The following is a 25,674-nucleotide window of genomic DNA, read 5'->3' on the forward strand; positions in this document are numbered from 1 at the left end:
CCAGCAAGAAGCAGAAGAGAAGTGCATGCACGTCTTAGAAGAAGAGAATTGAGTTTAGCGAGGCAGATGAAACTTTAATAGGCTAGGAGTTTATGCATGGAAACATAAGATAATGTTCTTGGTTCAGAACAGCATTTTTAATATTCAAAATGTCCCACTCTGTAGGCACTGTGAAGTACCATTTTAGAACTCATTTTTGCAAACAAGTTCAAATGAGTTCTGGGATTGACCTCTAGAACTTCATACAGGTTTGAAGCTCCTACCACAACCCCCCAGTTAAGAAACGTATCTTCAATATATGTAGATTGGCAGTTGCAAAAATGACTTGAACCTCTTTTACTAAGTTTAAAAAAGACAGGATCACTTCAGTCTGCCCTCAGATCATGTGCCTCCAGGAAAGGCTAATACCATGTAAATCAAGCCTTCATTTTTTAGGTAGCCAGAGTCAAAGCATTTGTATTGGGGGAAATTCAAGGTCTTAAAACTATGATCTGGAATAGAAAGACTGAAAGAATTTAGTAGCAAGAATTAACATCTAGTAGTGAAAAATAAACCAATCAAATCTGGATTAGTGAGAGCTAGTTAAGGATTTAGCAACTCTACAATCTGTAGCACATCAAATATGCACAGTCTTAGTTAAACCAATCAAAATGCAAAATGGTTTAACTGTGCATCTGTAAGAACAGTATTTGCTATAATTGTATTTTCTGTCTTTAAATTACTTCTGCTTTAAAATAATGGTAGTATTATTTCCAAACAATAACAGTAGGTGCGAAATAATAGGTATATACTTCAAATGAAAATAGATAGACGTACAACAAGTATATGATATATTTAATTTAAAAGTTTTTAGTACTTTAGAATGTAATTTTCCAGAAATATAAAGTAGATTAATAAGAAAGAAGTTATCCAATTTTTAAAGGAAAACTAAGTAGCATATATTATCTGTCAAATCTTCCCAATCCTCACATTTTAATAAATTTTGAAGATTTTCTACAACATTTAACAGTTTTGAAGATTTCAAAGGCATTGAGCTGATATGAATATGGGCAGAAGCAGCAGCCAGACAGCAGAGACCGACCCTATTACTCTCTTTCTGGGAAAAAGTAGGGAGAACTGAGCCCTTGTCAATAGTATTTGACATCAGCCAGCTACTGATTTAGCCTGCTTGGTGCTGCAGTTGAGCTCCCCTCTCTTGTGCTGTTTATTGCTTGGCTGTTTGGTGTCCACCTAGATAAGAACTCAGAGAGGAATCCAGGAATACTTGGTAGGAGGGCATAGGCATCTATACCTGCCCATTAAAACTTAAAGAATGCTGGTCCTGGAGAAAAGAAGCTCAATTTTGATATCACTGTGTTCAAGTTTGAATATAGCCCTGTGGTATCGCACATTAGTACATGCAGTAAAATACAGGCCTGGGTATTAAGAGTTGGTACATGCAGTAAAATACAGGCCTGGGTATTAAGAGTTGTTCAGTAGAAACTGGAAGGAATTTTAAAGTGATCATTGAGATTTTTTGATACAGCTCCAGAATAAATTAAGAAACTGGTTTTTAATCACCACAGGGACTAGTAATCTCTGAGGGAGGGGAAGAAAACTGTAGTCTGGAGAACGAAACATGATGCGATCGGTAGATTGTTTTCATGAAAAAATTTAGAGAAAATTCATCAATAGATGTGATGAGCAAGTGTTTAACCTTTAGGTTTGGTTTGTGTTCACATTCCAAAGTAGTACAATTAGAGATGTTTAACTATTTGTGAGTGTTGAACATATGTTTACAGAGCAATTATATTTAACATCTGGAAGTTCACAAAACACTTTCCATATTCTTGTGTTATGTGCCCTTTTGTATTGATGTTTTATAAATGTCATGTTGAATAGCATATTAAATTCCAGTGTCTTTCTAAGGTACCTGAGGTGGCTGCTTTAGAAATTTTTGCAGCTGTAATAACTTCTTGCATTTAAACATACCTTGCATTTTCCAGTACGCCAACAAATTAAGGTATTATTAAAGTGTATGATTAAGCAAGTTTTTTACTGTAGCTATACCTCTGCATTTCATATTGTCAGTTTGCTGCTACTGAGATTTCTTTCCCCTCTATGCAGGATTACCTTTGCTCGAAACAAATCGTTCAAGTCAGTGATTAACAGGGGATTGGCTAATGTCGTTCCTTACATTGTGCAATTTTGAAGTTGTACCTCTTTTCACTAGTGGGAAAAATAATAATAACAAAAAGGAAAGTTTCTTGAGATCTGCTTTAACCGACCTCTCCATGGGGCCTGAGTGCTCAGAGCCCTTTCAGCTGGGCAGGCTTTTGCAGGACTGGGCCAAGGAACGTTACAGATGGTAGCGAGCAGTGACCTTGGCTGACACCTCCAGGTCTGCTGAAAATGCCTGTGCTGCAGTGAAACTCCCGCAGCATTTGCGAGCTGCAGGCCCCGCACGGGCGGGGGACAGGGCGCACCGGCGGGGGCTTTGCTCTTACAGCCCCCAGCGCTGGGGGAAGGCTCAGACCTTGAGTCCCCGCCCTGCAGAGGAGACGTTGTGTCCCGCATTCCCCTGCTGGGTGCCGGGCTCCCCGGAGCGCTGCGGCAGCCACCCCCGTTTAGCACCGGGCCGGTGCTGCGCGCCCCTCCCCCGCGGCGGCCGTGCAGCGCTCCCGTCCCGGCTAGCGCGGGGCAGGCGGCCCGGGCTGCGCGCGCCAGCCCGCCACCTGCTGGCTGAGGCGGGCAACGCCGCTGGGGAGCAGCGCCCCCGGCTGGTAACAGAGGGGAAAGACCCCCAAATCGCGGGAGAAGCAGCGTGCGAGAGGTTGGTTACCTGTACGGAGTGCCGCTAGCGCCCCGTGGGACCGGCACGCTCGGGTTCCCCCCCGCACGGCGCGGGTGGCCGTGTGCCTGTCCCTCCCGGCGAAGGCCGGGCCCGCAGCCCCTGGCGTCCCCCGCGCCCGCCGGGCTGGAGTCGGGAGCGCGGCGCGGGCTGTCCCTGCCGGGCGCCCGTAGCGGGGCGGAGCCGTGCGCCCAGGCCGCCCGGTGCGCCGGTGTGTGGGCGGTGCGTGGGGGAGCGGAGCGGAGCGGGCGGCCATGGCGGCGGGCAGCGCCATCCAGATCCCCAGCCGCCTCCCGCTGCTGCTCACCCACGAGGGCGTGCTGCTGCCCGGCTCGACCATGCGGACGAGCGTAGACTCGCCGCGCAACATGCAGCTGGTGCGCAGCCGGCTGCTGAAGGGCACCTCGCTGCGGAGCACCATCATCGGCGTCATCCCCAACACCAGCGACCCCACCTCCGACTGCGACGACCTGCCCTCCCTGCACAGGTGCGGCCGCGCTGGGCGCCCCCGGCCAGCGTGCCCGGCTGTGGGGGCGCCGGGGGCCCGGCCGCGGGGCGAGGCCTTTCCGCGCAGCCGCCCCGGGGCAGCGGCTTCGCCCTGCCGGGGCCCTGGCTCGCCGCGCCGGGCGAGCGTCCGTCGGCGGGGCCCGGGCCCGGGGCTGCGGGAAGGAAAGTTTGAGGAAGGAGGCTGAGGTGGAGGGTTTGAAATAGGGTCACAGAGCTCAGGCCAGCAGCGTTACAGCTTTTAAACGATAGCGCTTTTCACTTAGTAAGTAGCACAGAAGCGACCTGCTTCACATAAAATAAAAACCGGTTGTAGTTCTGAGAGGTAACGCGTGACTAAAACTAACGTCCTGTAACCCTTACTCTCGAAACTATTGCATCAGTAGACTTAGTGAGGTCTTGCAAGCATATAACTTCGGTTGGAAATCTGCGTGAATAGGTACAGTGATCTAAAACATCGGCTAAGAATAAGGCTGGAGAACTGTAAATTGCAAACGCTCAGTTTTCCACTGAGTGTAGTTCAAGCAGAAATGTCAGCGTTCCTGTCCACAGCAAGGTCCTTAACATTATTCATGAAAAAGCCATATATGTTTCTAAATCAGGTGACTGTAGCATATTACCTTAGTTTTTCTGTTAGCTTGTTCATTTTCAGGTTTTAGGGTTTGGTTGTGTAATCCGTGTTATGAAGGAAATTGTGTAATTTGGTTGCCTTCCACGATAAGAAACCGTGACACAGAAGGTTCTTGCAACCTATAGCTCAATTGCTTCTTTGATAAGGGGCACACAAAATGTTCTGTGGAAGGTGACAAATAATACAAAGATGTGATCTGCTTTTAGGATTGGCACCGCTGCCTTGGCAGTTCAGGTGGTTGGTAGCAACTGGCCCAAGCCACATTATACGTTGCTGGTTACGGGCCTCTGCCGATTCCAGATCCTGCAGTTGCTGAAAGAGAAGCCGTATCCTGTTGCTGAAGTTGAACAGTTAGATCGGCTTGAACAGTTTACTGATCAGCATAAATCCGAAGAGGAACTGGGAGAGTTGTCAGAACAATTCTACAAGTATGCAGTCCAGGTAAATTGTTTTAATCTGATGTATCATATATTGATGTATTTATGCACATGTTTGGGGCATTGGTTTGTTTCCTATATGCCTTTTTCTTTCTGTAGTTCTTACATTTTTCAGGGACTAGTTGAGTTCCAGTCTTTCTGCTACAAAATAAGCATTTTTATTATAGCTTGAAGAGTCAATGTCCGGTTCCAGGGTGTCTGTACAGCTCATTGCATATGTTAGTGCTGTGGTAAACTGGTATTATTTCATATGTATTGATACACAGAATATACGCTCATAAAAGGAGTACTTCCAATTCTCTTTTCCAAGATTTTTTATATATATATATATACACACACAATGGATTGGGTTTTTTTGTGAGGTTTTTTTTATAATTATTCAAGGCGGGGGGGAACAACACACACCTCTGAGCCTTGACTATAAACTGATGTACCTATCTATAAGAATTTGAGTTTAAAAGATATGTAGAAAAAGAGTCAATGCAGTGTTAACTGTGAAAGTTTTTAATGGGAAGGGGAGAAGAGATGTAAGCATTGAAAAAAGTGCTACAAACGATATTTTTTAACTTCTCAAACAGGTAGATAGCCTAAAGTCTTGATTACCCGATGCTGAGTTAGTGCCTTTTCTGTGATTTTTATGTATTTGTTTATTTCAGTAGCTTTTTGGCAAGGTACCTAGATGCATTTCATACTGAAAGATGCCATCCTTTTTAGGTCAGATAGTCACTTAAATAATTTAAAAAGAAACATAGCGACTGTGATTATTGTTCATTTTGTGTTCCTTACAGCTGGTTGAGATGCTGGATATGTCTGTTCCTGCAGTTGCAAAGCTGAGACGTCTTTTGGACAATCTGCCTAGAGAAGCTTTGCCAGATATACTGACTTCTATCATCCGTACATCCAACCAAGAGAAGCTTCAGGTATTATGGTCTTAAACTTTTTTAAGGGGAGTTAGTTTTTTGCTATTTTTTTTTTTTTAGTTATCCACTTTTAGATAGTTTTGAAATTACTTACACTTGAGACTTTACAGTTACAGTGTTGTGCTAGAAGTTATTTGTGTTATAACTGAGCACAAATACTTGCAAAGTTTTTATGCTGCTGTTTAAAGTGTCTTTTGTGGGTTAGCCAAGGACATCATGTTGTAACTTTTTAGAGGGCTACCTTTTTCCTGAGGCACAGTAATTGAAAAATATAATGCTGACAGATGTTTACCACAGAAAATGCAACTGAAACGTTAAGACACTTTAAAACCAGACAGGATAAAAGACTTTTTTTTTTTTTTTTCCTATTTTGGAGTGCTTTGTAGTTTTGGCATCCAGACCCTTGAGGCTACATTTTGTGTGCTTTGTTTTCATTGCTTTTCTTGTTACCTTTTTTCCTAAGCCATCTATTCTATGACTCTGGTCAAAAGACAGTAACAGTAACCTCTGTGTTCCCCTCCCCCAAACTGATGATCCGTCAGTGTGAACTTGTTGACTAATTAAAACAACTTGCTTTTAGATTTTAGATGCTGTTAGGCTGGAAGAACGATTCAAGATGACTATACCATTGCTTGTTAGACAGATTGAAGGCCTGAAGCTGCTTCAGAAAACAAGAAAGCCCAAACAGGATGATGATAAAAGGGTAAGGGCCTTTAAATGTGGGATGCTTAAACATCCTAAATAAGTATAAAGATGCACTTTTAGACAGGCTAATGAACATGCATGATTTTAATCTGTACAAAGTTTTAATTTGCAGTCATAATGTTTCATGTTCTGTCTGAAGCTGCAGAGAACACACAGCTGGCAACTTTGGATGTAGATACTTAAACAAGAAAATATTCTTTTAAAACTGCTAGGCTTTATTTTTTATTATTATTATTATTTCTTTTTAATCTGAGCACTTTCAGACATTGAATAAATGCTGAAGTTCCTTTAAAGACTCACTTGATGCCCAATTTACTTGCACCGTATGCACACACGGAGATTTGTCCTGTGCAGTGAAAGGTGTATCTTTTACTAGTGGCATTGGAGGTGAATGATAGCTTCTGAAATACAGATAAAGAACGTGTGTTGTTAAAATGTAGCTTGCTAAGCTAGGGCATCTTAGACTTGCTGCATCTAACTATACTTATGCTGTTTAGTAAACGTGAAAAATGTAAAATGAAAAAAGCTAAGAGAGAAGACTTACCCATTTTGTAAAGATTAGGCTTATTCTGCTTAGTGTTATGGGCTGTCATGATATTAAGGCACCTTGCATGTTTTTGTCATGGTTTCCATTCAAAGCCAAACTGCTCTCTGGCTCTGTTTTACATTTCATAGATTGTAGCTATTCGTCCTAATAGAAGAATCAATCACATGCCAAGCACTACAGAAGATGAAGAGGAAGAAGATCACGATGATGTTGTCATGCTGGAGAAAAAGATTAGAACATCCAGTATGTCAGAACAAGCTCTTAAAGTTTGTCTTAAGGAAATAAAGAGGTAGGAGACTTTCGATTGGTAGTTTCTTCTCTTATTTTATTTTTTAAAACAAATTTTACATTCACCTTTTCTTATTTGGTAATAATGTTTCTGTTGGCTGTGTTTTGAAAATTATTTTTTAAAATTTAGTAGAATGCTTGTTTTTTGCTTATAAATTTAATTATTTCATCTTTTTGGAACATCAGAGGTGATGACAAAGAAATATTAAGTGTTCTAGATACAATTTATACATTAATATAGCATTAAACTGTAAGCTCTAAGCCTCTGTTTGAAGTGAAGGTCTAGGGGAAAAAAACACTAAATAAATAACACCACGGTTGTTAATAATTAATGAATAAAACCGACCTAGTTATTGAGTCCTTTTTCCTCTGTTTTTCTTTGATGAGAGGGTAACTGTGTGCTATCCATGGAGATATGATGGTTAACAACCTCTTTTTCAGTGAGAATGCACTCCTTGTGTATGCATAGGGAACCGACTCCTTTTTTAACTTCTGTTTGTATCCTATAAATATCTTACTATTATGCAAAGACAATCTCCTAACTGACAGAGTAGTGAGTTGCTCTTCTAGTATTATGGTTGTCAGAAAGTAAGAGTGTATGCTGATGACCTCAAGTTTGCTAAATAACCGTCTTGTGGTGCAGGAGAGTCTTTCTTTGCAGTTAATTCCTAGTTAGCCTTATGAATGCTTTGTGTTTATTCCCAGATTAAAGAAGATGCCTCAGTCAATGCCGGAATATGCTTTGACAAGAAATTACTTGGAACTGATGGTAGAATTGCCATGGAACAAGAGTACAAAAGGTAAACCCTTCTATTGTTGGTGATTGCCTCTTGCACAGGCATTTTAGGACAAGTAGCCATCATTTAAACACTGTGTACTTTGTTCTGTCTTGCGAATGTTTGTCTCATTGTCTGATTGTGAAACTGTCATTAATATGTTACTGAAATCTTAAGGTCTGTCTGGCTTAAAGATCTGTATACTCAATAGCCTGTGTAGCTCAGCTGTACATCTAAGAATGTGAATTTTAAAAGTATTAGCAGTGTCTGCACAGAAAAATGAAGGTGTTGTTACTTACAGTCTCTGCTAGATTGTATCTCGAATAATGAAGAAGAGAGCATCTAATTACTTTTTATATGTCAGACAAAAAAGCCTTTATACATTTCTGTAGCATTAATCTTCCTGGAGAAGGTTCTGGTATGTCTTAAGTTAATCAAGTTTGGTAAGGAATGAAAGGATGAAAAAGCACAATTGTAGTTTATTTTAATAATTACAACTTCAGGTACAATAGAAAAACTGAGTATCATGTTAGCTTTGTACCATAGTTTTCAAAAGTTGTGAGTAGAGTGATGGTATTACTATGGGAACAGTATGCAAAAATGGACAGCGAGGGAAGGGCAGAAAACCAAACATGACTTCTCCTACTGACCAACACAAGTGAGCAAGATGACTTCCCAGAAAGCGTACTTTTTAACTCCTTCTAGCAGCTCCTGTAGAATGAGGCTTTTGAATAGCCTTTAAAAGAATCTGTTTTTAAAAAGAAATTTAACATACCACACCAGCAGAAACGTCTATCTTTTGCCACCTTAGTATGTGTAGTGATGAATTGTGGCCATTTTGAACTAGAGCCTTAGCTGTTTATAACTCTTCTTGTAAATATTTTATTTAATCATCAAATTGTAAAAAGAGCTGCCTGCAGATCTTTGCAGACATCTATGGTATTATTCAAAGAATCCCAAAATGAATAAAATATTTGTTGACATTCATGTCCTAGCAGAATTTTTTTTTGGTGAAAGTTGCTCTTGAATGTTGTAAAAGTGTGCCATGTCACATTTAGTTTGAAGTTTTTAATTCGAGCAAAGTCACAAAGTTTGTATTCACATTCATGTGAGTAATGCTTTGGACTCGCTACAGTGAATAAAAATAGAAAATCCAATAGAAAATAATGTTCACTAGTGAATTTTTTTTTTCAGTGGTTCATGACAAAAAGTTGCACAGTTGATGATGAGAATTTAATCATAATTGTCTATATGTGAAATAACTGGTATGAGGGGTCTGCATCTGGAATGCATAGAATTTGAAGGGTGGGTGTGTGCAGACTTGATAGACTTCAGCTGCCTTCTGCTTACTCTCTTCACTGTAGAGCAGAGAAGACAGCTGCTTTGGGCAAGAAATTCCCGCTCTGTGTAAAGCATTAGTTAATGTCCATCGGTGAGGCCTGACCATTTATCTCAAATTATGGCAATTGCAAAAAACTAGGTTTTCCACTCCTAGTATCACATGAGGGTTTTTTACAGTGCCAAATCACTTGAAGTCTTGTATAGCAAATAAAGGCTGCCCTTCAAGCCGGTAAGATCTTGCTCTGTGAGATAGTTATAGAGCCTTATCGTAAGTAGATGAAGACATAGGGATGAATTTGGCTTCTGAGAAGACCTTACAGGATCAGGCTTATTTCTGTGGGAAAGCAAATGCTGAAAAATTTACTTGCCATTGAATTACTGTTCTAGAATAGACACCAAGTTCATTTGAACCAGATTTCAATGTGTGACACAGTGAAAAGATGGGGGTTTTAAAATTTTGTTATCAGTATTATGATCTGTCTAGCTTACAGCTAATTTCCTTATTAAAGGAGGATTACAGTACTTTTGTTTTAGGAAAACATTGTCTGAAGTATGCTTATGTCAGGGGGATTGCATTGATGTACATGCTTGAGAATATGTTTGTTTCTATTACATTGTAGAATGAATTGTATCCATTTTTAAAGGTAAATGTACTGATATCTTTTCTGTTGTCAATGATTGACAGATCGCCTTGAAATTTGTGCAGCTCGAATTGTTTTGGATAATGATCATTATGCTATGGAGAAGTTGAAGAAGAGGGTTTTGGAGTACTTAGCTGTCCGACAACTTAAAAACAACCTCAAGGGCCCCATTCTTTGTTTTGTGGGGCCTCCAGGAGTTGGTAAAACTAGTGTTGGAAGATCAATTGCGAAGACTTTGGGCCGAGAATTCCACAGAATTGCTTTAGGAGGAGTCTGTGATCAGTCTGATATTCGAGGCCACAGGTAACTACTACTTCCTTTCCTAATTGCAGTTGTTTATTTTGTTTCATACAGAATATATTGATTATTTTCATTGTTTAGCCAAACCACGAAAAATTTTGTTTATTTCAAACTCAAAAGTATTCAGTGGTATTACTCAGGAGAGAATTTAAGTAATGGGAATACATGTTTAGTGTGGACATACAGCCTTTATTCTTTCCTTCTGCTCCTGCCCTTTATTGTCATGGGGGAGAATGGAATTTCATCCTCAGTCATTTTAGCACTTTGAAGTAAAATTAAGAAAGTCTTAACACAAACTGTTAAGATATTGGATTGGACTTTTCTAGTTTTTTAAGAGGGATGTAAAGTTATACAAAGTAGCCTATGAATGGCAGTGCATGACTTTGTTGCTAAAACAGGAGAAACTGAGAGTGGTACTTAAAAGTTGGTAGAGGATGGCAACTGAGTTACTTAGTATTGCAAACTTGTTAGTTCCTTTCAAAAGAAAATTTATACAAGGACACCTAAGCTGGAATCTCAAAGGAATTTTTTGGGGTGGCTTTCCTTAGGACATTTTTGATCTTGCATCTCTTTATGTATCTACTTCTTAGTCTTTAAAACCATTTGTTTATATTAGTCCATTCCCCATTTCTTGCAATTGGAAGCATAATGAATGGGTAACATAGATAAATGCCAAACATCAGTGCAGCATTTTTGGTTTCATTAAACATATTTTATGCTTGTTGCATACAGTGTAGGAAATTTGGAATAATGATTTTGTTAGTGTTCTAAAGATCTGTAAAACCATGTGGTTGCTTGGGGTTTTTTTTAGTCATGTTATTGAATAAAATTTGTCCCTATAGCAGTAGGGAAGTTACTGTTGATTAAAGCTATCAGTTATTTCTTTGATGGCATGTAGCAGATAATTTTGCCCAGTGGCTGTGCTGCTACTTTCAATCATCAGAATACACCATAATTATTTCTTCAGTTCCAGGTTATCCTGTAATTTATTTTTGTTTTCGAGCATAAGAAGGATCTTGAAATTCTTACCACTTTCCTATGTCATTTTAATGAAAACTTAAAAGAAATGCCCTACTAAAAGTTCATTTTGTGGTATCAAACTTCAGACTTCTGTGTGTATAAGCTGGTTGCTTGTATGAATACCTTAGAGGGGTGGGAGCTCACAGTCCCAACTGGAAGGAACGTGCTTGCCAACTGGGAAGTCTTGTGCTAAACATATGCATAGACTTCTAGGAATCTGGAGTATAATGTATTTCTAGGAAGCCAGACTATGATATACTACGTCACTAGACTAGAACATGAGACATGAAAAAGCAACAAAATGGTGATTTTGTACTTGATGATGACTTGAAAATACAGGGTTGTTTTGTAAACCTTCAGTTCAGCATCCTTGATAAAATAAGCAACATGCGCTTATTCCTGTGCACATTCTTCTATGGCAAATTTGCAGGAGTTTTGTTTTCTGGAGTGTTTGACACTTGCCTAGATTTTGTAGCTTGAAAGAATCATCTATAAAGTTTGGGGGTTTTTGTAGTGTAGGTTTGGTCAACATAGCCAGCAGCCACTGGGGTTTTGTAGATAGATTTGATTTAATGCATTGTTTTTTACTGCACAGCAGCACCCTGTGCCTGCGTCTGACTGTTTTGTAAACCTTCGTAAACCTTTTCACCCATTTACTTACACACTCATGGAAAAAGAAATGAAACTCTGTCACCTTCTTTCACTATGTATTATTCCTGTAATTCATAAACTGTGTTGTTATTCACCGTTTAATACGTAAGAATTCTGATGTTTTTAGATTACTTATGGTGTGGATCCTAAAACCAATTTAAAATGTAACAACATGTTGCTATGCGAACTGAAACCACCAGAGGCTGTTGAATACTAAGCATTATAGAGCTGAGCAACTTTACCAGGCCACGGTAGGACTGAAGCCTTTATAACAGGGAAACCGTGTCTGTGTAACTGACAGGAACTGTCATCAACTCTTACTCAGTTGACAGTAATTCCTTACTAGGTTTTTTTGTTGTTTGTTTGGTTTGGTTTGGGGTGTGGTGGTTGTTTTTTTTTGTTTGGTTTGGCTTTCTATCTTGTGCTTAAACCTAATAAAGACAGCTAGAGCCATGTGATAATGAGGCTTTTAAAAACTTTTAAATTCAGGTGTTTGTGGCTGCCACTGTAGTATTTTTGAGAGTGTTATTAAATCACTAATACAGGTAATTTCTTGTAATTAGCTGATGGAAAGTATTTGGTAAGATGGTTTTTCTCATCAGCAAAGTACCATCTAGAATTAGCAAGAATATCATGTGGTTACTTTTCAACAAACAAGTATGTAGTTTAAAAACAAACTTTAGAGCAGTTGATAGGAGTCCTTGGAACCAACTGCTTCTGCAAGTTTTTTGTAGGTAAAATGAAAACCCAGCTGTTGCATACTATTTTTTTAGTTCTGCAGCATATTTTTCTGCTTCTTAGAATAAGATTTAATCAAATTAAAACCACAGCTTTTCTTAGACCTCTCTCTGTAATGTCCTTTTGCGTGAATAAATCCTTCAAGTTATTCTCAGTCAAGTAAATCCATATTGTGCGTCTGGTGGCAGTTGTAGAGAAGGATTACAGAGGTGGTCTGAAAGTGAAGGAGACATAGGCTCCTGTTCTCTGAATGTAACTGTTAAGTAGGCTGATTTTCTAATATTACATGTTAGGAGCCATTCTTTTTCTCCTAAAAGCTCCTTATTAGGCTTTAAGGCTGAAGTTAAGGATTCCATTAACGTTGCAGAAGAATGATACTGCATGTACTTACTAATGTACTAAACATTTAAAGAAATGTACTAAACGTACTAGAACATTAAGAAAGAAACTGTTGTTCGGTTTCACTCACAAGCAAATACTGCCTGAAATAGCATTCACTTTGGCTGCTTATTACTGTTACAAGATGCTGACTGATAGATTCAGCAAGCGAAGTCAACTGTCAGACTGCAGCAGGGTAGGGAGGGGTGTTTCAGTACGTGTGCGGTTCCATGCGGTGTGTAACTAGGGCAGGCAGAAACACCTAGTTTTTGCCATTTCAGTGTGGATCGTGTGCCTGCAGCTGCGGTTTGTGAATCCTTTTTTTTTTTTTTTTTTTAATTGGGTGAAGAGTAGCAGCTACTGTTCTGCATTCCCAGAATGAAATTGTCTTGGTGCAAAACCAGAACTGCTTTATCAGACAACCTCCAGCTGTTGTTTGCATTTACTACTCATTTGTACCTTATGTTAATGTTTGCAGGTTTACATTTGTTGTTAACTTGTATTTTAAGAAAAAGTAACCAAAGCACCCTGAGGGATGATTTAGAACCTTTTCCCAGGAAGCTTACTGCATTTAAGATCTCAGTACTGATACTTTGTTTTATACAGGAACTATATGATCTTCTCTGCATGTGTGTGTGACTTTCTATTTTTAAAAGGGAAGATGTAATTGCACCGTTTATTTATAGTCGTGCTGATGAGATCACTGTAAGGCTCTCTTTTCACTCTCTCACCTCTCTGTGCAGCACTCTTTCTTATATTACCGTTGCTTTTCAGTTTCTAGAAGTTTGGATAGTTTACTTCTGACTTAGGTCTGTGCTGAAGACTTGTTCAGGTGCATCTGTGTGAGAAAAGGTGTCGTTCCTCGCCGGTACAGCTGTGCTAGCAGAGGTGGGGCACAGGGCCCTTGTTGCAGCAGGGAAAAAAAGCAAACCTTGCAGGGTTTCACCTGTGAGAGCAGTAGCTGTGTTACACAAGTACAAAGCATAGATACATTTGTAAAGCGCTTGAGTAAACACAACCTCCCTCCTTGCAAAAATATAGCCTCTGACCTTGTGCAACTGTGTTTAGAAATAGTTTCTTTGGTGGCATTAACTTTGTTATCTTTTCCTACAGCTTGAAAACAGCTGTAGCTAAAAACAATTTAAAACTTTTTGTCTTTAGAGCAGTACAAAGAAAGTGAGATGTGTTTTCATTGGTAATACTGGTACTGCTTTAGGGGTTCTGATTCAACACATTCCCAGTTTACGTTGGGAGGGCCAGCAAGGTTAGATTTCCCAGCTGTCTTTTTGCATTTTCTAGGATACATAGCTCCTAACGACATGCTGGACAACTCTAGGGTTTTTTAAAGGTACCTTTTCACTGATATAAAAATAGATATTACTAAACTACAGACCTTTTGTGGCATGAGCTCTTAAGAATTTTTTTTTAACTTGTTACTACAGAAGTGAGATAACCAGGAAACTTATCTGTGCTTCCTGTTTTGAACGGAAAGCAGCTGACTCTCTAGGTTTAATGCACGGAGAGAAACAGTGCATCAAAAAATGAGCAAAGCCACATCATGTCATCAAAAATGCTAATGAAGAATATTGGTTTTCCTCCTTTCAGCTCTAGCTAAAATAATGAAAGTTAATAACGTCACGTTCGGTGGCTACTGTTCACAAACAGCATTCAGTTTCACCAGTTACAAGGCAAAGGTTAATGTCCAGACAGATAAATGGCCATATCTGCTTGTAATTTTAATATGTTCTGGTGGTTTTATATGTAAATATCTGCAGGGTGTGTCTTACCGAAAGCTCATGTTGAGATGTGTTCCATAATAACCATTTAGAAACTAAAACAGGCTACCTGTGTTGGTATATTGAAGGTATAATACTATGCTAGTGTTCTTTGTCATCCCACATATGATATTTGCATTAGCATTCTTTACTTGCCTTGGAGATCTTGAGTCTTTGAGTAATATTGTAATAAAATAGGTATTGATCTGTCTCTAATAAATGAAGATGTATTGAAGATTTAGACTGTTACACGTGGGAAGAGTGAATAGATACCTAAGTATCTGTTATCCTAAAATTTATAGTCAGAGTTTCTGTTTTATGATACCTGATCAAATTACATAAATAAATTTAAGCATGCTTTTATTTGCAATTTAGTGCAGTAATTAAACATTTAGATTAGGCTTAGCTGTTTCGATTTGCCAAGTCTAGCAATGATTGAACATACAAATGAGAAGACAGTAGAAGAGGGGAAGACTGAGAACAGTCAATTGTCAGGTAGTAAAAGGAAGAGCAGAAAGTTTCTAGCCACTGTCCGCCTTTCTCATCTGTTAACCCTCATTCTGTGGAGACTGAGTATTTTGTGGAACTGCTCCATATTTTCAACAATAGTTCCTTTGTTTTTGACCTTTGAGTTTCCTGAAGAACTCCTGGGCTATATAGAGAACCATTTAATCCTTTTCATAACACTGGATCCATTTCATTTGGACTGGGTTTCTATTTAAGTGTTTTATACGGTAGCTCATGACCCAAGGCTTACTTTGGACAGGGTGCATAAAAAAATTCTAATGATTTTCTGTCACTGCTAGAGTGTTTTTCTTATTGCTTGCTTTAAAAGCTGCTTAATTTTTATACTTTCAAAGTTGTATTTCTCCAAGGTATTGATCTCACTTGACTTGTTGTAAGTTATCTTGAGTATTTGCTTTTTTCTGCTTTTTCTTCACCACAGATCTTGATACACTGTCCTTCAGCCTGCCTACTGTATGGTTTATTTTAAAATGTCAAGAAACTTGTGTACAACACTTAAGTCTTACTGGAAGATCCTGTACCTGTGAGAATCTTCCACATGTGTAAATATGTCATTAAATACCCAAATCTACTTGAATCTAAAATGACTGTGACTTGAAGTCTATTTTCAGGGTTGTTTGTTGCGGGGGAAGTATTTCAATCTATTAATAACAGCTTTTTTTAATCTCAGGAAAGAAGAATCTCTTCCTGTTTTGTGGTGGGGTTTTTTAAGTGCTTCTATTTGGAAAAACTCCCAAGAAAGTTTTTAAAAGTGGTATATGTGTGTGCATGGGTATAAACAAACAAATTTATTATTCAGAAAACCTTTTGGTACCTAACACTTATTATCTTTTGACCTGTGCAATTGGATGGTGCAGGGAGAGAAAGAATGATTATTCACACTGCTTTCCCTTGACTAAAGGAACCCAGTTTACCTTCATTTTTTTTTATAAACCAAAGCTGTTTCTTAAAACTAGATGGAACATAGATATGTCAAAATTTTATAGCATTCAGATAGAAGTTTATGTATATAAAAACACAAACATTCATTAAGAAAGTGTACTTTCTTTAAGCATGTGCATGAGAATGATGTACCAAGCAAGAAAGAATGTGTAAAGTTTACCTAATTATGTTATCCTGTTACCGGCATAAATAGAATATTGAAAAAGTCAGGCTGCATTTTCTCTGAAGCATATAAAATTATTTACTTGTGCAGTTAGCAGCTTTTGTTAAAAAACAAAACCAAAATAATAAAAAAAAACCCCAAACCAAAACAGCAACAGAACTACCACCAACAAACAAAACCCAAAACAAAAAAAGTAACAACAAAAAAACCAAAAGCGACCCCCAGATTGCTACAGTGATTAATTTGGTTGCACCAGTAAAAGGTTCACTTCTGTGAACTTCAATTCTTTGGTCTTGTAGTTTTCTGATTGCATTTAATAGAATCCTCTCATTCTTTTGGCAAGGTCGACAGTGTGCAGATGGAGAGTGAAGTGGCATGCTATTATATAGTTCTCCCATGCAGGTTCTTGATCTGTAATAAATATTATATAGTGCAAGCCTCAGTGGAGAGGAATCCACTCGCTGCAGAGTAAGACTACACAAAAGCAGTGAGGTGATAAACTATTGCATGCTGGCTGCACCAGTCATTAGCAGCTGTCTCATGAAAGAAGTGATAGGCAAACTGAAATTCTGTTGCAATTCTGGCTATTTAGAAGATCTTAAAAGCTTTTATTTTTGCCTAGATCTAGAATTAAATACAGTAACTGCATTTTTTTTCCTTCAGTGGTTAAACGTTACGTGGAACTAACACTATTGCCGTGTGGTTTGAGTTGTTTTGTTGTGTTTTTTTTATATTTAAAGTCTTCTCTAGCATCTTTTGAAATTACTCCCGTGGTATGTTTGGTTTTGTCTTTTTAAATGTCATCCTGTTTATTTTGGACCGTATTAAAACAGATCATATGGCAAAGCAGGCCTGTTCTGCATATCTGCTTTGTGAGGGTCATGAGGTAGGTACTGTAATTCAGCACTTTATGTGCCTCTGTCTTCTTGAGTGAGTGACCAGCACTTCACACTCTTAATTATATTATTTTGTTTAGTTATGGCACAAGCAAAAAAGGCTGTAATAAATGCAGCAAAGAAAGAATAAATATGCATGTAAAATGTAGTTGCTTTTGCATTGTGTAGAAAAGTTTTTTCTACCTTTGTTGAATAAATTCAGACTCATAACTTCCTTGTTCTGTTGCACTGTTCTAGTTTTTCATTTCATGTTGAAGTGTCATAGTAAATACAATTACTTTTTGTATTAATTAATGTATGATGTGTATCTGGGAACATCGATAATTCAGCATATTTGGAATTTTATCCTAATTTGTAACATGCTGTGTGAACTCTTTTGTGATGACAAAACCCCAGTATCATCCTTATTAAAATGTTACTATTAATGAGATTCACAAATCTGCTTCTGCTTGTTCATACAGTACAAGGATGCTTGTACTGGATCATGTAAAATGCCTGCAAACCATAAAATGTAGATAAACTTTAATGCGTATGTTTTATCTTTCCAGACCAACTCGTGCACCATGGAACTGGAATTTTCATCTGCTGATAATTGCTTGTATTATTTCAGATGCATATTCCATATTTTTATCAACTAGATTTGCAAAAAAGCAAGAACAGTTACAAAGCTGCTTACTCTTATGTTTTCCTTTATTTTTTATGTTTCTACTTCTGTTACGTGTCTGGCCCCTCTCTCCCCATATACGTTTGTTTTTCACAGGCGCACCTATGTTGGCAGTATGCCTGGCCGAATAATCAATGGACTGAAGACTGTTGGGGTTAACAATCCAGTATTCCTGTTAGATGAGGTTGATAAACTGGGGAAGAGCTTGCAGGGGGATCCCGCAGCAGCCTTGCTTGAGGTAAGTGGTGTTAAATTACAAGCATTCTTTCTTTTGTAATAAAAAATAATTAAAATACTGGAATAGATACGAAGCTTCACTGGACAAATGATAGCCTGACAGTGTCAGCTTTTTTTATTTAAGTACTAGCTACTATGTTTTGACGGCGGATTTCTGTCAGTTGTGCACAATACAAATGCCTTTATAGTATGCCAAGTAAGATATATTTAACCAAAGTGATCGGCACTTAAACACAAGGATGTATTTTTGCTAAGCGTTTTCTATATTTAAAGACTGTTCAAGCCCTAATACTTGTTTGGGGAATTTCAAGACGTTGATTTTTTTTTAGTGACCAAATGCTGTTAGTTATAAGAAAGAGCTTTAGAGAGCCAGACGGTAGCTGGACTTTTCCAAGGTTTCCCTTTCTTTCTTGGAACAATTTGGGTATATTTTTTAAGCTTTTGATGGTACAAGCTTATGTTGGAGCTGAGCGTTTTACCTAGCATGTAATATGGAATAGCTGCATGTACTTTTAGCAGCATTTCTTCAATTAGTATTGTAATTCTCTGAACTTAAGTTTTTAATTTAAGTCACAGATCCCCATTCCTTGACTGATTATGATGTGGTGAGTGTTTGCTTTCCATGGGAGTCAGTTGTTAAGTGTGTTTTTTCTGAAATTCTGGGACTCAGACCAAGATATAAATGAATCCAATTTTGAAGCATGTGGTGCAGTTATTTTATCACAGAGAATTTAGAGGTGTTAAAGCTGACTTGCTTAAAGACACAAGTAAAATCTGGGAGACACAAGTAAGGACTTTGGTGAACAAGATACTGTTGGAATATTTTGTAAATCCATCAACTGTTGAGATGTTATTTATTAGGTTAGTTGTTGGGATTTCAGGAGGCTAAAACTTGAGCGATTGCGAAGAAGATGAATTGAGACCTAGGCCTTGCAGGCTTCATCTGTTAGAGGAGTCTGTAGCAGGGAGCAGTGATGAGTTGCCAGAACCCTTTTTTTCTCTGGAGTATGACACATGATGATATCCCAGTACGATTCCTCATTCCACTGATTTGCATATTCAGCGGTTTTTTTCTAGCCATTTGCTGAAGAGAGGAAGGAGCCATCTCCTCAGGTAGGGGGAAGTGACAAAGAGCATTTCCCTGCTCTGGCATCTTACTGCAGAAGGCTGTATACATCTTCCTGTGCTGGCATTGATGATGAGGGAAGGAGGGAACAAGGAACGTAATGGCACAGCAAGGCTGGGTTAGGCTGAAACAATTGAGGTAGTCCGGAGCAGATGTAGCACTAGCATGCTTAATGGTTTTGGTGTTATGCACACTTAGAATTTCCTTATACTGCTGTATTTTACACTCTCTACATCTCCTATGTTTGCTCTGGCTGTAGGGGCTACCATCCTATCACTGTTTCAGCTGAACTACTTCCGTGATTGTTCCTTACCTGTTTCAGTCAAAAGTAGTTGGGTTAATAAAAAATATTTGTCCAAATTTTTTGAGCTAGCCTGGCTCACTTTCACTGAAATGATTTAGGGCATAATCCTAGAAGCATCTCAGTTGTCAGGCTTAAGGTGTGGTAACTTCTGTAGCTGAGTAGTTGTAGGTGGGATGAAAGTGGTTCTGGTGATATTTACTTAGTGTCATTCTGATGGCTCTTTTTGACTGACAGTGCTTAATACAGTGATCTGAATATGAAAAATGCTACTTAAGGTGTCATGAGCTCATCTCTATGCTGTATGACTTTCTGCAAATGAAATGTCAATTGACTTTCTACAAATGTCATTATTTTGTTCCTGCTAGAGAGTGTAAAATTACTGTTTTGACAAGGCCAACTAGTTCTTTGAAAATCAGTGTATGAACAGGCAGTGGTTTGAGAGCTCTGTTTTGATCTTTGCATGTTAACGTGAACTACTAATAATTTAAATAATGGAAGATGCCATGGCTTCACCTTTCTAGGTGAAGATTTTAAAAATTTTAAAAATTATAGTTATGGTCCTGTACTTGTGTGTAGTACACATTTCTAGGGTGCATGAGAAGTTTCTAAGTGCCAGAAGAAAAAGTAGGGGAGTGTCACAAGTATTCAAACACATTTCCTTGGTACTTTTCACTTACAGGATTTTATTTACTCTTTGCTGTTAATGGTAATGAGCTCTGTTTCTGAGATTGCTATTTCTTCTGTCATTTCTCCTTTAGATATTGAACTAAGTTGGCCTACATCTTGTCAATGCATGGGTGAAAAAAATACCTGAGAATCAAATTTTGTTAGCTAGCTGACACTTGTTTGCCAGGCAGTCAAAATTAGTAATGAAGCAATTATTTGGCATTTCTTGAAAAGATCGTAACCTTTTTTGGAAGTGTTCCAATCATGAATCCAGATCTGTACATTAATAGTGTTAATTTATTCAACTTTTGCCTCTTCTTTTAATTTATTTTTCATACCTTGTTTTGCAATAGAGAATTAGCATTTCTGTTCTTCTGTCATGTCAAGTGTGTGATGGTAAATGAAATTAATTTATTTTTTAGTTATTTGTGTTTGAATTTTTTATGCTTTGCTGCTACTTTGGGATGTTTCTGTTTTCCTCATTTTAAAACCACATTCTCAGTGATATTCCACTCGGCTCCTGCCATGGGTTTTTCCAGCTGAGACTGGTCAGGTTAGCTTCCAACTGTCTGCTGGGGCAGCAGTCTTCATGTAAGTCATTGCTAATTGACCATTAGTTGCATCTGGAGAAGTAATTGCCCTATTAACCATGTCTGGGCTGCTCCCATGTGAGATCTGTATACCTCTCTACTGCTGTCTAAACATCCTGAAGCAGGTGCTTTACCTCTTCTAATGGAGAAGTCATGCCTGGACGTAACAGCTTAATTTTCATCTGCTTTTTGTGGTTTACCTTGTTGGAAAGTCCATCTGGAATGAGCAAAGGTGGCTATTATGTTGGAGAGCAAACAATAGTAAGTGGTCACCTAAATGGCACGTTTGTTTTTCAGACTGTTGCTGCTTGTTTGGTAAGTGCCGTCATTAAACATAAAAGACACATCCTTTTTTCCTTAATGTGTAGGTGTGTTAAATTCTCACTGACTGTCTACCATAGAATATGTTCAAGAAGAAAATTGCTATACCCTGTAAGCTTGGAAGCAAAGCTTGATGTTTTATAATTGCCAGATATGTGTTTAGTTCTAGTGCTTCTGCAGAGTTGTTGCTTAAGCAAAACAGAATGTCTTCCTATTTCCAGTTACTGTTCATCAACAAGGGAATATTTTAGTCTAAATTTAGATGACCTCTGTTTAAAACAGAAGAAAACAGAAATCGATCCAAGTGCCTGATAGTGAGTATTTGTATGCAGGGAAATTAGACCAGGAGCATAGACAGGCAATTAAATGTTAATGGAACTTATTCTGGATTTTGTGGTAATAAAAAGCTGGTACAGAGAAGCCTTTGTATGCCTGTGAGCTGTTGGCCATAAATTAACCACGTTGTTTTGTTCACTGAATGTTCTTTTTGTACTTGATAATTTTGTATTAGTTGAGTATCTTTGAAAACTTTTGAACTTGACCTTTAGCACGGATACCTAGCTGAAGAGTAGTTCTATTTGCTTTGGAAAATGCATATAGGCATGATACTGTTTTATGTCTTATTCTAAGAAATTGTTACCACGACAAAGAATTATTAGTCCAGAGAAACTGTAGCCCTTGTATCTCAGATAATTCACGTTTTTAGATATAATCTATGTTGGGTTTGACTAGTTTCCTTTACCTCTATTGGATACATGCTCATTGTTTGCACATGAGTGTGGCATCAGTATTTTATATATCTTTGTAAATAATATTGTAAACATCAGTTTACCACGTAGTAGGATTCTTAAGTTGCAGACTAGAAGGAGAGAAAAACATGCACTTAAGATAAATGCGACAACTTGGTCTGAGAGAATACATCGTTTTTCAGCATCTTTGGAAGTAGTTGCAAGTGCTTCAGCTAGTAGATGGGAAATACTGTGTTACCAGTGTTGAAAAAAAGAAGGGTAAATTGGGTTAGGATTTGCTGTTTAAATCAGTTTTGCAAGAGTGGACTTTGAATGGGAGACTAATATTTCCTGTAGATCTGGTTTCTTTGAAGACAGTTTGTAGATGCTATGCTGGATACACTGCCTGTTGTTGAGTCCCCTTACATTTTAGGGCTAGTTTGTAGGATTAGTGGAGGTAAGAAACATCTATAACTGATTGAATTATGCATCAGTGTACTTGGCTAGTCAGGATACTTCAAGGCCTTTGCCTTCCTCGGTAAAGAATGGAGTAAATGATAGCAGCTGCTTGCTGGAGAGGGTAAGCAGCAAAGCTTTGAATAGCTTATAGCCAATGAACAATGGCATTCACCGAGTTCCAACTGTAGTTTTAGAATTTAGGCATATGCCTCAGTATGTTTTAAGATTTCACTATTAAGGGGAACATATAACTTTTGTTTTATTACAGCTGCAATACATTTCCAAATAGTAGTCTCAAATCTGTGGAGTACTTCAAAATAAATCAGAAGTTGTTCATTTTTAAAAAAGTTCAGCACTGTTTCTGGCATTCTGTGAAAAAAAGTATTTTGCTGGTTTGTTGTGATCATAAAACTTGTGTTCTAAAGATTTTTAACTTTTCAAAGACTGAACAGAATTTAAGAGTAGTGAAAATTCAGAATCGTTTCTTTCATAACCAACTAAGAAGTGCCCAAATTCCATTTTTTAGAATTATCAGCACTGTTCTTGGCTATAGTTCAAGTTGCCAAGACAAGGGGCGCATTCATTTGGGTGTAGGCAGATGAATTATTTTGACAGCAGGGCGCTATTTCTCAGGAGATGCATAGGTCCCGTTATTTGTAAAGTGAGAATTTTCCATGCCGGTGTAGCATAGGTAATTCATCATTTGGGAAGGAAAAGTGTGGCCGTACGTCAAGGTGGGGTGGAATGGAGGTGGTTCACGGGTGGTGATGTAGAAGCAAAGTGTAGATTGCCATGTACAATGAACTTCCAATTTTCAGTACTGTTAAAAAAGCCCCACAAGACAGCACCTTAGTACACTTGCGATCCACATAGATTATTTATGACCTAATGCAGAAAAACAGCTTATTCAAGTAATAGCTTAAATATATGCGCCTGCTATATATGCACACATAAATAGTACTAAATATGCACACATAAATAGTACTAAAAGCAATAGGAAGACAACGCTGTTATTTAAGCCATAGTTCTACTCTGTGCAGTAAATTTTTTAGTTTGGTCAGACTGTGGTGTCGTTCTTCAGTGCTTGTTTAATTTTGTCTCCATTTTTTAATTGCAAAATTTGGGGAAAAAACAAAAATGCAAAGATTGTGTTGGGAAAGCCAGGGCTCCCCTAGAGTCAAGACTTGCATGGGATGTCATGGGTAGTAAGAAGAGCTACGATTAGGTTAGTAGTAAACAGCTGGAGAAAGCTGAATGAGTGGGGCAGATAAGGCTACAATAATCTGTGTTCTTCCCCTTGGTCTTCACGATGAGATCTCTCAGGTTGGTGTGCTTAGAGCAGGAGGAGCTACCAGCAGCAGGTGAGAGTTGGAGTTAGGGATTACTTGAGAGAATTATACAAGTCCATGGGACCGCATGGACTGCTTTTCCGAGGGTGCTGAGAGTCCTTGAAAGGGCCACTCTGCCATCTGCGAAAGGTCGTGGAGTTAGCTTACAGGAGGTACTTGATGACTGGAGAAATGCTGCAGCCATCTTTAGAAAAGGGTAAAAAGAACTAATGGGGAAATTTTTTTTTTTTTTTTTTTTTTTTTTTTTTTTTTTTGCATGGGGTGTGGAATGTAGTTACGGAGTAATTGGAACAAGGCAGGATATTCAAGGTCAGGCTTTATTAATATTCGTAACTCATTTTATGAATGTAAAGTCAGATTTGACAGATCCAAATAAATATAATAAAAATGTGCATATTTTAGTTACTTCTCATTGAGCGACTGCATCGATTTTGTGTTCTTTCTTGTTGAAGGTCTTGGATCCAGAACAAAATCACAGTTTCACTGATCACTACTTAAATGTAGCCTTTGATCTGTCCCAAGTCCTTTTTATAGCTACGGCCAATACAACAGCTACCATCCCACCTGCTCTGCTGGACAGAATGGAAATTATTCGAGTTCCAGGTAACGCTACAGTGTTTTCATTAAATGGCTATTGCAAGGCCTTAAACGATGTTGGGGTGTTTTTCCTGAAATGAAAAGCAGTTCTTTAGGGTAGGCCTGCCGGGAAACTAGACTGAACAGCCAGAATCGTTAAAACATTGTCAAGATGCCTCCACTATGGCCTCTGCCATGAGAATGAAATTTAGCATTGCACTTGAGAAAATTCAGTTCCAGGTATACGGAGGTACATTGTGTAATTTTCACTAATTGATGTGTTTGTATTCTAACTGGCTGTTGGCTGATGCATCTTTGTAACAGAGTCCAATAAAGAAAGAGATCTCTGAAAGACTAAAATTCTATTCCTCTTGATCACATGAAGTTATGAATAACCACAAAGTCTCATACCAACAGCCTTTTAAATTATAGCTGGCTTTTTTTTTTGTTAAATTCAATCAGGTAGGATTAAAAATGGTAAGAAATTTGATTGTATCGTAGCGTATAAGGAAAAAGATGAGTAAACATACGCTTTTTCTTTTGAAGGATACACACAAGAAGAAAAAATTGAAATTGCACATAGACACTTGATTCCTAAACAGCTTGAACAACATGGCCTGACTCCACAGCAAATACAGATCCCACAAGTAACCACTTTGGACATAATTACCAGGTAAATCTGTTATTCACTGCTTTAAGTTTTAATAACTATTTTTTCTGGTAACTAGTAAATCATTTATGAAGTGATAACCTAAGATCTGTTGGCCTCAATAGCTTCAGAATTTCAACAACTGCTAATTTATGGAATTGCTCTTTCCTGAGCTCTGTCTGGCTCTGCTGTCTAAACTAAATCATCCTTCCTTCTCTAGAGAATTCCTTGCTCCGGCTCTGCGTGTGGCTCACCGTCAGTTCTGCTGACACAATTGGCAAGGCGCTATGAATAAATGGAAACACTTGAAGCTAGTATTGCTGCCGTGTTCAGTGTGCGAAGCTATGGTGGCAGCAGACAACCTTTATTGTAAAAAATGACGTTTCTTTTCTGTCGTTTTCATACAAAAAATGGAAATTAGCATTTTGATAGACCACGTTTGTCTACAAACTGGAATTGGGTTAAAAAAATTAAATGGGGTGTGTGTTAAATAGCTTGTGTTAATTAGAACTACTTTTTTGTTGGATGTGAGAGCAAAGATATTGATCACAACATCTTTTGGACTTGAAACTAGCTCATTTTCAATGGAAAAAGTGTATCGCTGTTCAGTGAATTGAAGTATTTTATGACCAGGAACAGCATTTTGGCATTTAGTGAGTGTTACTGTCTGGTGTTTCTTTTTAATTTGTAAACTAAAAGAAAATACTCTTTTGCAGGCAGTTCCTCAACTTTCAGTGAACTCGATTTTGAGTTTTAAAATAGTTCTTCCTTATAATTTTTATGCATCTGTGAAGAGCTCAGTGCTGTTGGAGCATTGTTTAGCATTTCAGTAAGGTTTGGCACCAGGTGTTAATCATGTCTTCTTTCCACTTGGTTGTTTGTGTGTCTTTACAATTTTATCAGCAAACCACAATTATTTTGATAAAGCACATGACATTTTTTTTCCGGTTTATTCGAGTAGTCCAGGCTCTCACTGCCTTTCAAATATCATTTTATT

The 25,674-nt window shown here is 38.3% G+C and overlaps 1 protein-coding gene across 1 annotated transcript in view; it reads left to right on the forward strand.

Moving 5' to 3' along the window:
- Nucleotides 1-2,999: 2,999 nt before the first annotated feature.
- Nucleotides 3,000-25,674, forward strand: part of LONP2 (lon peptidase 2, peroxisomal) — a 44,479-nt gene continuing 21,804 nt past the window's right edge. The window contains exons 1-10 of the mRNA XM_080410872.1: nt 3,000-3,317; nt 4,172-4,406; nt 5,191-5,322; nt 5,903-6,025; nt 6,703-6,863; nt 7,568-7,662; nt 9,665-9,923; nt 17,769-17,910; nt 23,905-24,055; nt 24,575-24,701. Of these exons, the coding sequence (XP_080266998.1) occupies nt 3,085-3,317; nt 4,172-4,406; nt 5,191-5,322; nt 5,903-6,025; nt 6,703-6,863; nt 7,568-7,662; nt 9,665-9,923; nt 17,769-17,910; nt 23,905-24,055; nt 24,575-24,701 (1,658 nt within the window). The 5' untranslated portion in view covers nt 3,000-3,084. The remainder of the gene's footprint in view (nt 3,318-4,171; nt 4,407-5,190; nt 5,323-5,902; nt 6,026-6,702; nt 6,864-7,567; nt 7,663-9,664; nt 9,924-17,768; nt 17,911-23,904; nt 24,056-24,574; nt 24,702-25,674) is intronic.

Source organism: Falco punctatus (assembly GCF_963210335.1).
Source record: "Falco punctatus genome assembly, chromosome: 14".
Classification (NCBI taxonomy): domain Eukaryota; kingdom Metazoa; phylum Chordata; class Aves; order Falconiformes; family Falconidae; genus Falco; species Falco punctatus.